Source organism: Peromyscus leucopus, chromosome 12 (assembly GCF_004664715.2).
Source record: "Peromyscus leucopus breed LL Stock chromosome 12, UCI_PerLeu_2.1, whole genome shotgun sequence".
NCBI lineage: Eukaryota > Metazoa > Chordata > Mammalia > Rodentia > Cricetidae > Peromyscus > Peromyscus leucopus.
Window position 1 is genome coordinate 52,312,148 of NC_051073.1, and position 13,316 is coordinate 52,325,463.

The following is a 13,316-nucleotide window of genomic DNA, read 5'->3' on the forward strand; positions in this document are numbered from 1 at the left end:
AGACACTGGAACATTTTACTCATGAATGTGTCAATACATATAGGCAACATAAGGATGTTTGGTAAATTCTTAAGGCTGTTAAGAAGTCCAATCAACAATACTATATTTATTGAATAGTTATTCTGTATTGTTCTAGAAGGAGTACTTTTAGGAAGCAGTTGTTAGTCTTACCTCAATGTAGCTTACAGCCCAATCACTATAGGACCGGGCTCTTTTTCCCAGCATAGCCTGGACTACATCTCAGGATACCACCATGTCTTTAGGGAAGACAGGCTGCTACTTACTGCCTTTTCTTTTCTTTTGAGATGCTCTCATCTCTCCATCAGTCCCTATTTTCTGTTTCACCTTCTCCAGACCTGGGCACTCACACACATAAACTATGCTACGAGCGCATCTTCTCTCAGAGGACACCAGGCAAATGCTTGTTTCAGCTCCAGGGTGCTCCAGCAATGAGACAATGAATGAGTGATGCCACTGTCCTCATCCACAGGAGATTTTTACAAGTATTCACCAGAAATGTCTAGTGTTTAAAAAAAAAAATTATTCTACTCTGTAAACTTTGAGAGAATGGCCTGGACTTATGGCATAGGCGTTCCCTTTAATTTTTAAAAGCAAGATTAAATCAGTATCTTTTTTTCAAAAAAACAAACCAAACAACAACAACAAAACCAAACATATTGAAGAATAAGTATTGGTAGAGTACCTGCCAAGAATGTATGAGGCCCCGGGTCCAAGATCCAGCACCGGGAACCAACATTGCTGAAGAATAGGAACCTCTGGGCCTAGAGCACTTTTAAGAGCCTAACACTGGCTCTACATTCCATCCCCTCATGAGAATGGGCCAACTGGCTTGGCCATGATGAAAAATGACAACAAGAAAGAAAACTCTGTGTCAAAATTGATAAAATTTTCGTGGGAAGTTTTCTGGAAAGTTGGCTATATTAAAGTAATGCATACCTGTCCAAACACTTTATAAAACGAATCCCACGTAGTACTTTTGGCAATAAACCTAGGGGGGCAGAGTTTCTCCAGTCTCCGCCCGCTTCCCTTATGTCTTGGCATCTCTTTCTCTACAGTTTGATTTGCAAAGAGGCCCCTCCCCAACACTGCAGAAGACCGTGGCCCTGCCACTTCAGAAATGGTTTTGCTTTGGTGCTCTGTGGGCATTCTGATAACAGGGAGGTCTCTGGAAAGGAACCATGCTGTATAAATGAGGTACTTAACTACAGTTTCCAGCATCCTGCCAGGAGAAAAAAATGCAGAGTCCTCCCCACCCCCATATCACCATGTTTTCTTGGTCTAGTTTAGGATGGATTTTTGGAAGGCTCTACGCCACAGGCATAATATTAACAATGATTCCTGTGGGTCATTATTATCTTACCCTCTAGCAGAAAAACCTAACCAAATATGAAAATCAAAACCTTCTCCCCAGAGAATGCAGATTTAGGCTAATATCACCCCATGTTCCATTGTTCTCGGCCACTTTCCCAAGCAGAAGGGATCACAGAGTTTCTAATCTTATTAAACAAAAATGTATTTCAGAATAGAGAATTAAGAAGGCACTTTCCAAACAGTGTTAAGAATTTCATAGTTAATCCCATGTTGTGTCTGCTAATTAGCTATGACACATGAATTGCTGAATCTCCCTAAGAGATTTCACTGCCAGATCAAAGAGAAAATAGGATCGGCTCAACCGGAAAGTTACTATCCAAAAACAAGTCCTGACAGAGTGAAGAGGAAAGCTGAGGAATGGGAGGAATGATGCGAATAAGTGCCGTGTGCACTGATAAGAGAGGCCAGGTCTCTCCGAAGTCTATTAATTATACGGCCCACCAGCAGTAGGGCAGGCGAGGCAAGTGGACAGCTTTGAGTCTGAGCCCAGCCTAGGTTACACAGCAAGCTGCTGGCCAGTCTGGGCCATGCTATGGAAATCTGTTTCAAAAAAACCACAAGACTAACTAACTAACTAAATGGTTTAAATGAAATGTTAAGAATTTAGAGGTACAGCTAAAACCCAGAATCAAAGCACACACACACACACACACACACACAAAAAAAAAAGAGAGAGAGAGAGACCTATACCGGAACAAACAATTCTTAGAAAGAGATTCCATAAAGTCTTCTTGATAATATTCTTAAATTTACTTTATGTGCATTGGTGTGAAGGTGTCAGATCCTCTGGAACTGGAGTTACAGATAGTTGTGAGATGCCATGTGGGTGCTGGGAATTGAACCCGGGTCCTCTGGAAGAGCAGCCAGTGTTCTTAATCACTGAGCCGTCTCTCCAGCCCCTGATAATATTCTATATGAGTATCTCTATCAGGTGTGTGCTGTGGAACATTCTGAGTACACAGGCTGTTTTCTTGCCCTGATGTGAGTCAAATGACATTTTCCTCTTGTTCATCGTGTGGCTGGTGAAGGCAGCTTTGGGCTCCTTTAGAACTAGACCTGTACTGGAATTGAACAAAAACTATTTCCAGTCATGTCTGTGTAAAGGTATGAGGAAGGTAGATTTTACTGTGTTTCAGAATACACTGCAGGAATACCAAGTTAGAGGTTCAAGACCCATATCATAATAAATAATGCAGCCACATTGAAGGGGAAGAGAAGAACTTGAACAATGTTGGGAAATAATATTTTGACTGAAAACTGTAAGACTAAAGTAAACAATACACAAATATTTGTATTGCAGTTAGATACGCTCCCATAGTTGTTTGGGAGTAAGAGTTGACACAGTCCATCCAGGCTGGCCTCCAACACACTACACATCAGAACATGGCCTTAACTCCTGATTCTCTTACCCCCACCTTGCCTGTGTTGAGAACATATGTGTGCTTCATCATACCCAGCTCTTGGATTAGCAATTCTCAAACTACATTACAGCAAAGTAGGCCTTAACTACGAGTCAACAGAATGTACATAACGGGCCAGCTTTCTTACTGTCTGGGAAAGAGGTATGATGTGGGGAGAGGTACCTGGGCTACACTGAAAATATCCTGGATTCACAATGATTAATACAAATTTAGACAGTCCAGATGTCAATTACAAATAAGGGGGGGGGGAGGCCTAACATGACGCTCGTCCCTATACTGTTGTACTGAAATTAGAGGTATTAAATTATGTAGACATAAACAGAAGGTATGAGCAAGCACGGGTTAGTAGACATAGATGGATTGCCTTCTTCTATGTGCTAAGAAGGGACAGAAACAGCCCCCACCTCCAAGCAGTGTGCACAATAGGGTTGGTTTCTAAAGATCATCCTCTTGTAAAAGGAACCAGGATTCTATGTACAAGTGTTGATTTCAGCACTATGGCCGGAAAAAAATAGACCTGGAGTATCCTGTGGTGCCATTAAAAACTGCCTAAAAAGAAATGGAAATGGTTGAAAGGGCAGAAATGGCAGAAAGCTATTTCAAAAAGGCCAAAGAGGAGATCCTTTAAGCTACAAAGTAGAGAATACCATAACCCAGAGAAAAATAAGTATTGGTGAGCCCACATTGAATAAAATCAATAATTACATACTCCAAGTGGGTGATGTTCTAACAGGGTCTCTCTCAGTGGTACCAATTTCCTAGACTGAGCACTAGACTTGCTCAATACTGGAAAGGGTTTGTGACAGGGATTGAAACTGTCCACATAATTTTTGTAACTTTTCTGTACACCAAAATTAACCTTCAAAATAGAACCTTAATGTATGAGAGAAAAAAAAAATCTGTGGCAAAACAAAAACAAGAACCATTCATTCAAATGTTGTCACTTTTACCTTTCAAATACACTGACATGTCCTTTTGAAACAAAGCAATCAGATTTAGGTTGGTTATTAGTTTTGTTATTGTTAACTCTGTAGTTCTGTCTAAAACTTTTATTATATCTAAAACACATACAGGGTCTGGGGAGATGGCTCAGTGTTTACTGCGGCTCTACTAGAGGACCCAGTTACAATTCCCAGCACCCACATGGTGGCTCACAACTGTCTGTGAACTCCAGTTTGCGCGTGCGTGCGTGCTGTGTGTGTGTGTGTGTGTGTGTGTGTGTGTGTGTGTGTGTGTGTAGCCCTGGCTGTCCTAGAACTCAGTATGTATATCAGGCTGGCCTCACATTCAGGGATCCACTTGCTCCTGCTTCCCAAGGGCTGGGATAGGCGTGAGGCACCATGCTTAGCCCATTTCCTATTTTTCATTAGCAATCTTTACTCTTGTTCTAGAAGCGTACACTAATTACACCTGTTTCTTGAAGGATGCAGAATCTAAGAGTCCTTGTCGGTCTTACTCTTAACCTCTGAGCCATCTCTCCAGCCTGGATTTTCTCAAATACCAGTCCTAACTCTTAACATTTTCTTCTAGTTCTGAAACTAAAACTCTGATTAAATTTTTAATATTGGAATAATGACAATTTCCTTCCCATCAGCCAAGGATGTCACCATAAAATATGTCCATCTTTTAATAACTCATGTTGACTCCTTTTTTCCTTTTATTTTAGTTATGCACATCGCAAATTCCTGTTATTGATTTCAGGGCCTTTATAAGTCTATTCCTACATTTATCAAGCTCCCTCAGCATCTTCCTACACTCTTTTTTCTCTTGTTAAATCCACTCATTTATGTATTCATCCTATTAACTTTCATGAATTTTAGCAATGCCTTAGGCCCTAGTGTAGGTGTTGTGGGGGCCAGAAAATATACATATTTATCTTTTCTCATCCAACCATCTCATTTACAAATCTGCCAAGTAATTCATTTTATATGAAATATTATAATCCCTAATTCATATTTTGATCAATTGCCTTTCACTGAGAAAGCTGCTTAAATAACCGGAGAAACTGTTATGGTTTGAATTTGATGTCCTCAGAGGCTCATGTTCCAAATGTTTGGTCCATAGCTGGTGGTGCTATTTTGGGAGGTCCTGGAAACTTTGGGAGTGGGGGCCTAGATGGAGAAATAAGTCAGTAGGGCAAGATGTTGAGGGTATATCTCTAGCCACGTTCTAGTTGGCTCTGTTTCCTGTCTTCTGTGCTGTAAACTGCTGTCCTCTACCCAATGTTTCTGCTGCCATGATATTCTACTTTAGAGCCTGGGATCATGGACTGACCTCCTGAAACCATCATCCAAAGAGAAACTTTCCTTCTTCACTATCAGGTATTTTAGTCACACAATTCTAAAGTAACTGACATAGAACATATGTATTTGTCAAAATAAAGTTAGTTATGGGTGAAAAGGACATAGGCCTCATTAAGTTGGACTAAGTAACCTTCCTTGAATAGATTATTCACCTGTCTACTATGGGAATAAAACCATCTCTTTGGAATAAAAATAAAAATTTAAAAGCTTAGAAAAATCATTAGACATTGTTTCAATAAAAATTCTTCTGAAGAAAGTAAAAGAAAGGAAAAATAAAGGGTAGATCGTCATTAGTGAGAAAAGGACACAAGTTACCATCACGTTTGGATTTCAGACCCCAGACAGCAGTGACTGACTTGTTCTTGTGCTGACTGCATAACCCAGACATAAATGTCCTTAAGACTGTCAAAGTAGAAGCCTGGTGCTCAAAACAGCCAAAGGGCAGTAGTTAAACGTTCTTCCAGTACACCTTCAATTCCAGCACTTAGGAGCAGAGGTAGGCAGATCTCTGTGAGTTCCAGGCCAGCCTGGGCTACAAAGTGAGTTCCAGGACAGCCAGGGCAGTTATACAGAGAAACCCAGTATCAAAATCAAGAGAAAACAACAGCTATTCCAAAGATGTTATTCAGAAGGAATCCTAAGCATAGCTCTCAGTTTCCTGGGATCTCACCCAACACCTCTACAGCTTGGAAGAACATCTCAGAATACGGATCTGATACGATGACCGGTGGGGCCAGTCAGCAGGCAGAGGGGACAAACGGTGAGGCTGGTCTAGGTATTTAAGATGAACTCTCACGGACTTAGCATTCCCTCTCCCTCTCAAGGACTTAGCATTCCCTCTCCCTCTCATGGACTTAGCATTCCCTCTCCCTCTCATGGACTTAGCATTCTCTCTCCCTCTCATGGACTTAGCATTCCCTCTCCCTCTGATGGACTCAGCATTCCCTCTCCCTCTCATGGACTCAGCATTCCCTCTCCGTCTCATGGACTTAGCATTCTCTCTCCCTCTCAAGGACTTAGCATTCTCTCTCCCTCTTTCTCTGTCTCTTATTTTTTGAGATAGGGTCTTACCATGGAGCTCCAACTACACTTGAATTCACTATGTAGCCCAAGCTGACCTTGAACTTGTAGTGATCCTTCTGCCTCAGCCTCACAAGAGATACGATGACAGGCATGACCCAGCTTACCCAGCATACTTCACTCCATCTTTGATGGAGGTCTTGTCATTCATGCTACAGGATGCTGAACAGAGAGGCACTGTAATTCTCACCTGGTGATTTTCCTTGAAAGTCTGGATTAGTATCTCTCTCAGTTTTCTTTTTCTTTCTTTTGCAACTTTTTCCTCACTCAGATGAATGTGAGCACTTTCCACCATTTTTTCTTCTGGATTCCTCTGGGAATCTTCTTGCCTTTTTTTCTCTCTATTAGTAACAATTTTTAAAATAGTCATTAAAGTCAATAATGAGTAATTACAGTCTACTATATTAGAATGAATGAACACTGAACATTCCAGAGTAAGGTGACTTAAAAAAATCTTAGTTTGTTAGTCTGTAATATGTAAACAAAATAAAATTATGAAGTACTTTGACAACAGCGCAGTAGATGCTTCAATGGAGCGTTTCTGTTACATTACTACCGAGCTATATACACTGATCAAAGTCTGTCAATACCTATGAAGTACTCTGTAATGCAGATGTAAGCTTTCTTTTTCCTTCTAAAAAAATTGTGTGTGTGTGTGTGTGAGAGAGAGACAGAGAGACAGACAGAGAGACAGAGAGAGAGACAGACAAAGAGAGAGAGAGAGACAGAGAGACAGAGAACAATGCCGTAAGAGTTGGTTCTCTTCCACTTTGTTTTGAGGCAGGGTCTCTCTTGTTTCTTATTCAGGGTGTCTATCCTGTCCTTGGTCCCCATCTTGCTGTAGGAGTGCTGGGATTAGAAATATCCATTATGAGTCTTTTCTCTCAAATACTAGAAAAACTTTTTTTTTAGGACAGGGTATTAAAGTCTTTTTATCTACTCCCACCTTGTAAGACTTTTATGCAAATGTTTTGATCCTCCCTATCCAGTAAAGCTTTTGTGTAAAGGTTTTAAACAAAGGTTTTACTGGATGGGGAATAAGATGTGAAGCAGGACTCCAGCCAACAGGGAAAAGACACAGCCACCACCTGAGTTAGAATAAAATCCAAATGTACTTCCTGTCCAGTGTGTCCACTCTTCAGCAGACCTTCTTTCTTGACCAAGATTAAGAGTTTGTCTTTCCCAGACACTTCAGTTGGAGTGCTGGTCTTTCTACAGGATCCAGAACAACTCCCAACAGCACCCAACTTTTCTGTTGTTCTGGGGCTTGAACTCAGGTTGTCAGGCTTGTGAAATGTATTTCCCCCCAGAGCCATCTTCTCAGCCCCTAGCTCTTCTTATTAGAGGGTTAAATGGATCCTTAAGTAAAAAAGGAATGAGATTCCTATCATGGGTTTTTATAGGTTTTCCAGAAAGAAACATTAATAGAATAAAAAATTACTAAGGAGAGAACAGAATCTAGAGATTCTTCCTAGCCTCCATCTCTTCTCCTCCTGTGGGCCATCCTCCTCCCTTACCAACTCAAGTGTGCTTGCTTGGAGAAGATTCCCCACACCACCCCCCCTTTTTTTTGAGACTGTCTCATATGGCCCAGGCTGTCCTCGAACTCCTGATCCTCCTGCCTCCACTTCCAAATGGGGAGTGACAGGCACATGCCATCACTTTTATGCAGAGCTGGGAATCAGACCCAGAGCTTTGTGTATGTTAGGCAAGCGTTCTATCAACTGAGCTACCCCCCGGCTCCTAATAATGTCTTTTTATTGGAGTTAATTACAGATGTATACACATAAACCATGTACTATTAATGAAGTAGAGCAAATGGTGAGGAATCCCAGATTAGGCTATGAAAACTCAGGCAATCACCTAGACTTACAGGAACTTTACAGTTGCAGAAATTCAAGTTGAGAAGAATCCAAAATACAGAAAAAAGTCATTCATTTTCAAGTATCATATGGGGGCACATAATATTATGACTCACTGCTGATACTTGCCTGATTCACTGATTATCTAAGGTTGATCATCTAGTATAAGTCTATTTGTTATTTCCAAAATTCATTTTATTTATGTATCTGTGTTAGTTTATGCCACATGCATGCAGGCGCCCTCAAAGACTCAGCGAAGGCACCAGGTCCTCTGGAACCAGAGTTATAGTGGTTATGAAACACTCCAATGTGGGTGCTGGGAACTGAACTCCGGTCTTCTGGAAGACCAAGAAGTACACTAAACTGCTGACCCATCTCTCTATCACCAAAGCTATTGTTTTTTCCCTTTTGTAACTGATAAATCTCTTTAAGGAAATATTTTATGTAGTAAAGCAGATTCAGGATACAAATAAGAAAAATACCTATCAACAAATAAACCTTACTGGATCTTCCCAAAATACTAGTTCTGTAATAATATTATACTGGACAGGCCTAGTCATGTCTTGCGGGGGGCATTATATAAATACAGTTCTAGAACTTGGGATGGCGTGGCAGATTCCAAATGCAAGGTCTTTGGTGAGATGCAAGTACCACAAGTCAATAAATAAACACATAACAGAGTTCCAGAACAGGGGTCTGAGTTTTAAAATAACACCAGGATATCTAGCCATCATGAAGATAGTATCTGCTTAATTGTGAAAACTGGAGAGGCAGAAGAGCCATTCATATTTCCACACAGAAATAAACAATAACATGCCAATCTGCTTGACTGTACAGCCATCATCTAATAATTTTGTAGCATTTGTTGTTTATTCCTGTAAATAATGCTATTTTAGTTATTACTGCATAAAAATCTTTGCATTACTGATCAGTTCTTAGGGCAATTTTCCTAGACCTAGAATTCCCAGTCAAAGGAAAATACCACTCGATGACTCTTTATTTATTGCCAATTTGCTGTCTGGAAAGTTCACTGTAACCACGGGTAAGACTTAACTTTGATAGGAAATGACTGGCCAGTGGACATGTGTTGAGTGCCCACTGTGAACTGAACAGAGAATCCTGCTACCATCAAATGTGACTTGTTTTCACAATTTATTTTAGGTCAGCCTATTTTTTCAAGGCTTGGGAGCAATCTGAAGAACAGAGTTGACCTTAGTGAGAACTCACTAAAACACTGGTGATTGCTTTCTGCAAAGAGCAGCATTTGGAAGAGGCCTGAGCCCGGCACTTGAGCGAGTGGAGCACATGTCCACTGCTGAGCTGTTTGAAATTGGGCAGAATGAGAGCAATCAAGAACACAGACAGGGGGACACTGTGTGGGCTGATGGGGGTGGACTGATTACCTAATGTGTCTTTCTGGCTCTCTGTCTGAGTATTCAGACACTTGAGTCACGTTGCTGGAAGATTTTTGCAGTTCATGCATCAGTGCTATTTCTCAGAATAAATACATTAGTTATTTCACCTGTGAAGCTCATTTTCTGCATGAGGACAGATAACATACTACATCCTGTGAGGGCTATTGTCATTTTCCTCTTATGTCAGATAGTCTTCTTTTCTATCAGTAAGGCAAGACTTGCTGTATGATCATCAGAAAATAAGACCCTAGTGCAATTCACAGTAGTACAAGGGGCAATTACTAACCCCACAAAAGGAATAAGGAAATATGTTCCACCTTTAAAAGTCTTATGCAACCAAATAAATATAAACCAGTTACTGTGATGCCTATTAAACATGAAAAAAAAAATACTGAAAATGTTACTTCCCAATACAGAGAAGAGTGTGGTAAACTGGTCCACAGCTGGAGACACTGTAAACAAGTACAACTGATTTTCAAAGTCATCTGGCAATGCTTCAAGAGTCACAAAAAGATCTGTACCATTTAACCCACTAATTACACTCACAAGAATTTATCCTAAAAATACAATTCGAGCTGGGCAGTGGTGGTGCACACCTTTAATCCCAGCACTTGGGAGATAGAGGCAGGTGAATCTCTGTAAGTTCGAGGCCAGCCTGGTCTACAAAGCAAGTTCTAGGGCAGTCAAAGCTATGCTGAGAAACCATGTCTTGAAAAAACAAAACATATATATACATATATATATATATATATATGTAATTCAAAGATGTCCATTGCATTATTATATTAGTAAATTTTTTAAATGATTTATTTTATTTTTAATTATGTGTATGTGAGTCTATGTGTGGGTTTATATGTGTGTGACTGCAGTGGTTGTGGAGGCCAGAAGTGGGCATCAGATTCCCTGCTATCGATGTTAAGAAGTGATTGTGAGTCACCTAAGGTAGGTTCTGGAAGGTCCTCCATAAAAACATTAGGTACTTTTCACCACTGAGCCATATCTCTAGCCCTATTGGCAAAATATTTTAAATAGCCAAAGTGCTTAGCAATATGCAACAAGACCATCATATGTTATGGTACAGAAATGCAGTGAGATAATACATACATTTCAGGACTCCAGGCATGTTTGGTACAGCAGAATAACAAATTACATGTACTTGATGGTTGTAATTAAGCATGCTAGGGGATCACGACCAGGAGAAAACATGGAGCAATAAAAGTAATTTGTTAAGGTTGTGTTCTCTTCTTTTGTGTTTAGTGTTTGCAATGTTAGAACATTTTTAACACTTGAGAGTATTTCTGATAGGTTTGCTTAAGCAGACATCCTCCACACTGCCCATCCCGCCGGCTCACGTTTTCCATGCTTCTTCCACAGTACGCCTTCTCTCCAGGATCTCCCTCCGCAGCTTGACCATCTCTCTCTGAATCCCTTCCTTCTCTTTCTTGGCCAGCAGAGCCTTTCTTCTCTTCTCTTCTTGAACCAGACACTGGGCCTCCAAGAAGGCTGCTTTCTTCAGGGCATTCTCCTTTCTCTGGAACTCTACTTGTTTCTCACGTCTTAAGCGATTTTCTTTTACCTTAGAAAAACCAAAACCACAAGTAGAATGGATAGGCAAACACTTAGGACACATTTGGAAGTTCAGAACACAACCAGTTTGAAACATTCCCACCCAGAACCCCATTATTTATTGGAAAATAAAGCAGTTCATTTGCTTTTTTTTTAAGATTTATTTATTTATTTATTCATTATGTACACAGTGTTCTGCCTGTATGTATACCTGAATGCCAGAAGAGGGCCCCAGATCTCATTATAGATAGCTGTGAGCACCATGTGGTTGCTGGGAATTGAACTCAGGTCTTCTGGAAGAGCAGCCAGTGCTCTTAACCTCTGAGCCATCCTCCAGCCTTTCATTCGCTTCTTGGGCGAAAACCAATACAAAGCTCTACAAACCGTTAGATGAAGAGGACTCTCAGCATCTGGGAGGACCTGTGTGATGGAAAAGCTGAGTGCAAGGAAGGGGTCAGAGCCCAAGCTTTGGATTCCTATGGAGAAATGATCTCCCATTCTCAAGCTTGTCCTGTGTATATAGAAGACTACTTTCCTCTGGGCTCTGTACTTTCACAATCATTTAGGAAAACACAGTGATACATTATGGTGACTACACTCTGCAGGATCAAACAAAATCCACTGCCTTAAAGAACACCACGAGGCTCTCCTCATTTCTATCTTTATTTAAGTATGCCAGGAATTGTGGTCACATTTGGAAATTAAAAGCAAGACCTTTGTGGATAATTCTAAATAAGCACATTCACCCTCTTCAAAACTAAGTCTTCAGCTCCTGGCTCCCCTCTTAACTTTACCCCTTTTCGCCCTCCAGTTGTGGATAAGACTTGTAGGCAATAGGCATATGTCTTACTGAAACTTCTCTCCTTCCTTCTAGCAAACCAGAATCCTACTTCTCCCCATTTGTCCACCATTCCCATACTTTAATGGTTTAAAACAGTGAATTTTCAAAATGTGTAATTAGAAAGCTAATGTTGTAAAAAGACAGAACATACATATGTAGATATTAGAGCCAATTCAGTCTTAGTCTTGGTCATATGGCAAAGGCATGGTCATTTTGAGTTTCCAAAACTCCTTTGCAAGACACAGAGATTGCCTTTTCCTCTATTACCTACTATTCCTTTTGGAGGAAGGAAAGTTCCCATATGCCTTTCCAATTCAAAACAGCTGAACTAGATTTAATTCAGATCTGTCCTCCTTTTCAAATTATAATCACAAAATGAGTGAATTTAGTTGTCTAGAAAAGAATTATCCTTATAATATCCAGCAGAATATTCATGATAATATATTAATGTCACCATTCAAAGACCAAATTGGAGCAAATGCAATCTACATATTTATAATCGGAAGTGCCACATTCACACTAATAAAGTTTAGTTCAGTACTCAACTGGTCAAAATCAATTACTCTAATTTTGGTTATTTCTTAAATAAATTGTTTCCTACTCTCAGTTTATGAGAATTATTTTTCTTCTGAAGTTCTTATATTTTATTTTTATTCTTCCTTACCAAACCACAGATGGCACCCTTTTCATAATAAAGCCTAAGTCTTTATTTAAGCTTATTAAATGTGTTACACAAAGACTGCTTCCTGTTATCCATTTTAATTTTGTTTTCCCTCCCACCTGCTTATGTCTCATCTCCATGGTAAGACGAGGGTCCTTCTGCTGCCTCTTGCCTTGGTTTTCCTTCCTTCCAAGCTCTTCCACCATCGCAGCATCCACCACCTCTTTATGGAGCAGATGCTCTATAAATTTCTGAGCGGTGGCATTCTCCTCTTCTTCCTCCAAATAGCCACATAAATCTGGGAGTAAAAAACAACAAAAGAGGAATTAAAAAATAATATTTGTGTTTACATAAGGATTCTGAAAAATATAAAGCTGAGACGGTTTGATAAGCAGGAACTAATAATGCCAGTTGGATGAGTGTGACCCTCAGGAATCACCTTCAGATAAAAGGGCAAAGCTCCATTCATCAGGAATTGCCCTCACCCAAGTCACTAAGAACCTCTTCACAGCCAGATCTAAAACCTGAACAACCTCAGAAACTCTTGCTTAAAAACAGCCCTCAATGGATCCCAGGATATAGCTCAGTGGTGTAGCTCTTACCCTGGCACGTGCTAGCTCTTAGCCCTGGCTTTCATCCATTTTCTTCTATTAGAAGCTCTAGAATGGCTGCACTGTGGGTACATTTTAAGAAGTTGTCGAACTGCCATCCAAAGTGGGATGTGACTTTACATCCCACCAGTCCGGTGGAAGTGTCCCAGCTCTTCCGCATCCTT

General features: G+C 40.3%; 1 protein-coding gene across 1 annotated transcript in view; it reads right to left on the reverse strand.

Annotated features, from left to right (window-relative positions):
* Ccdc191 (coiled-coil domain containing 191) overlaps positions 1-13,316 on the reverse strand; it is a 64,636-nt gene that overhangs the window by 37,352 nt on the left and 13,968 nt on the right. The window contains 3 exon segments of the mRNA XM_028872099.2: positions 6,387-6,537; positions 10,826-11,049; positions 12,661-12,839. Of these exon segments, the coding sequence (XP_028727932.2) occupies positions 6,387-6,537; positions 10,826-11,049; positions 12,661-12,839 (554 nt within the window).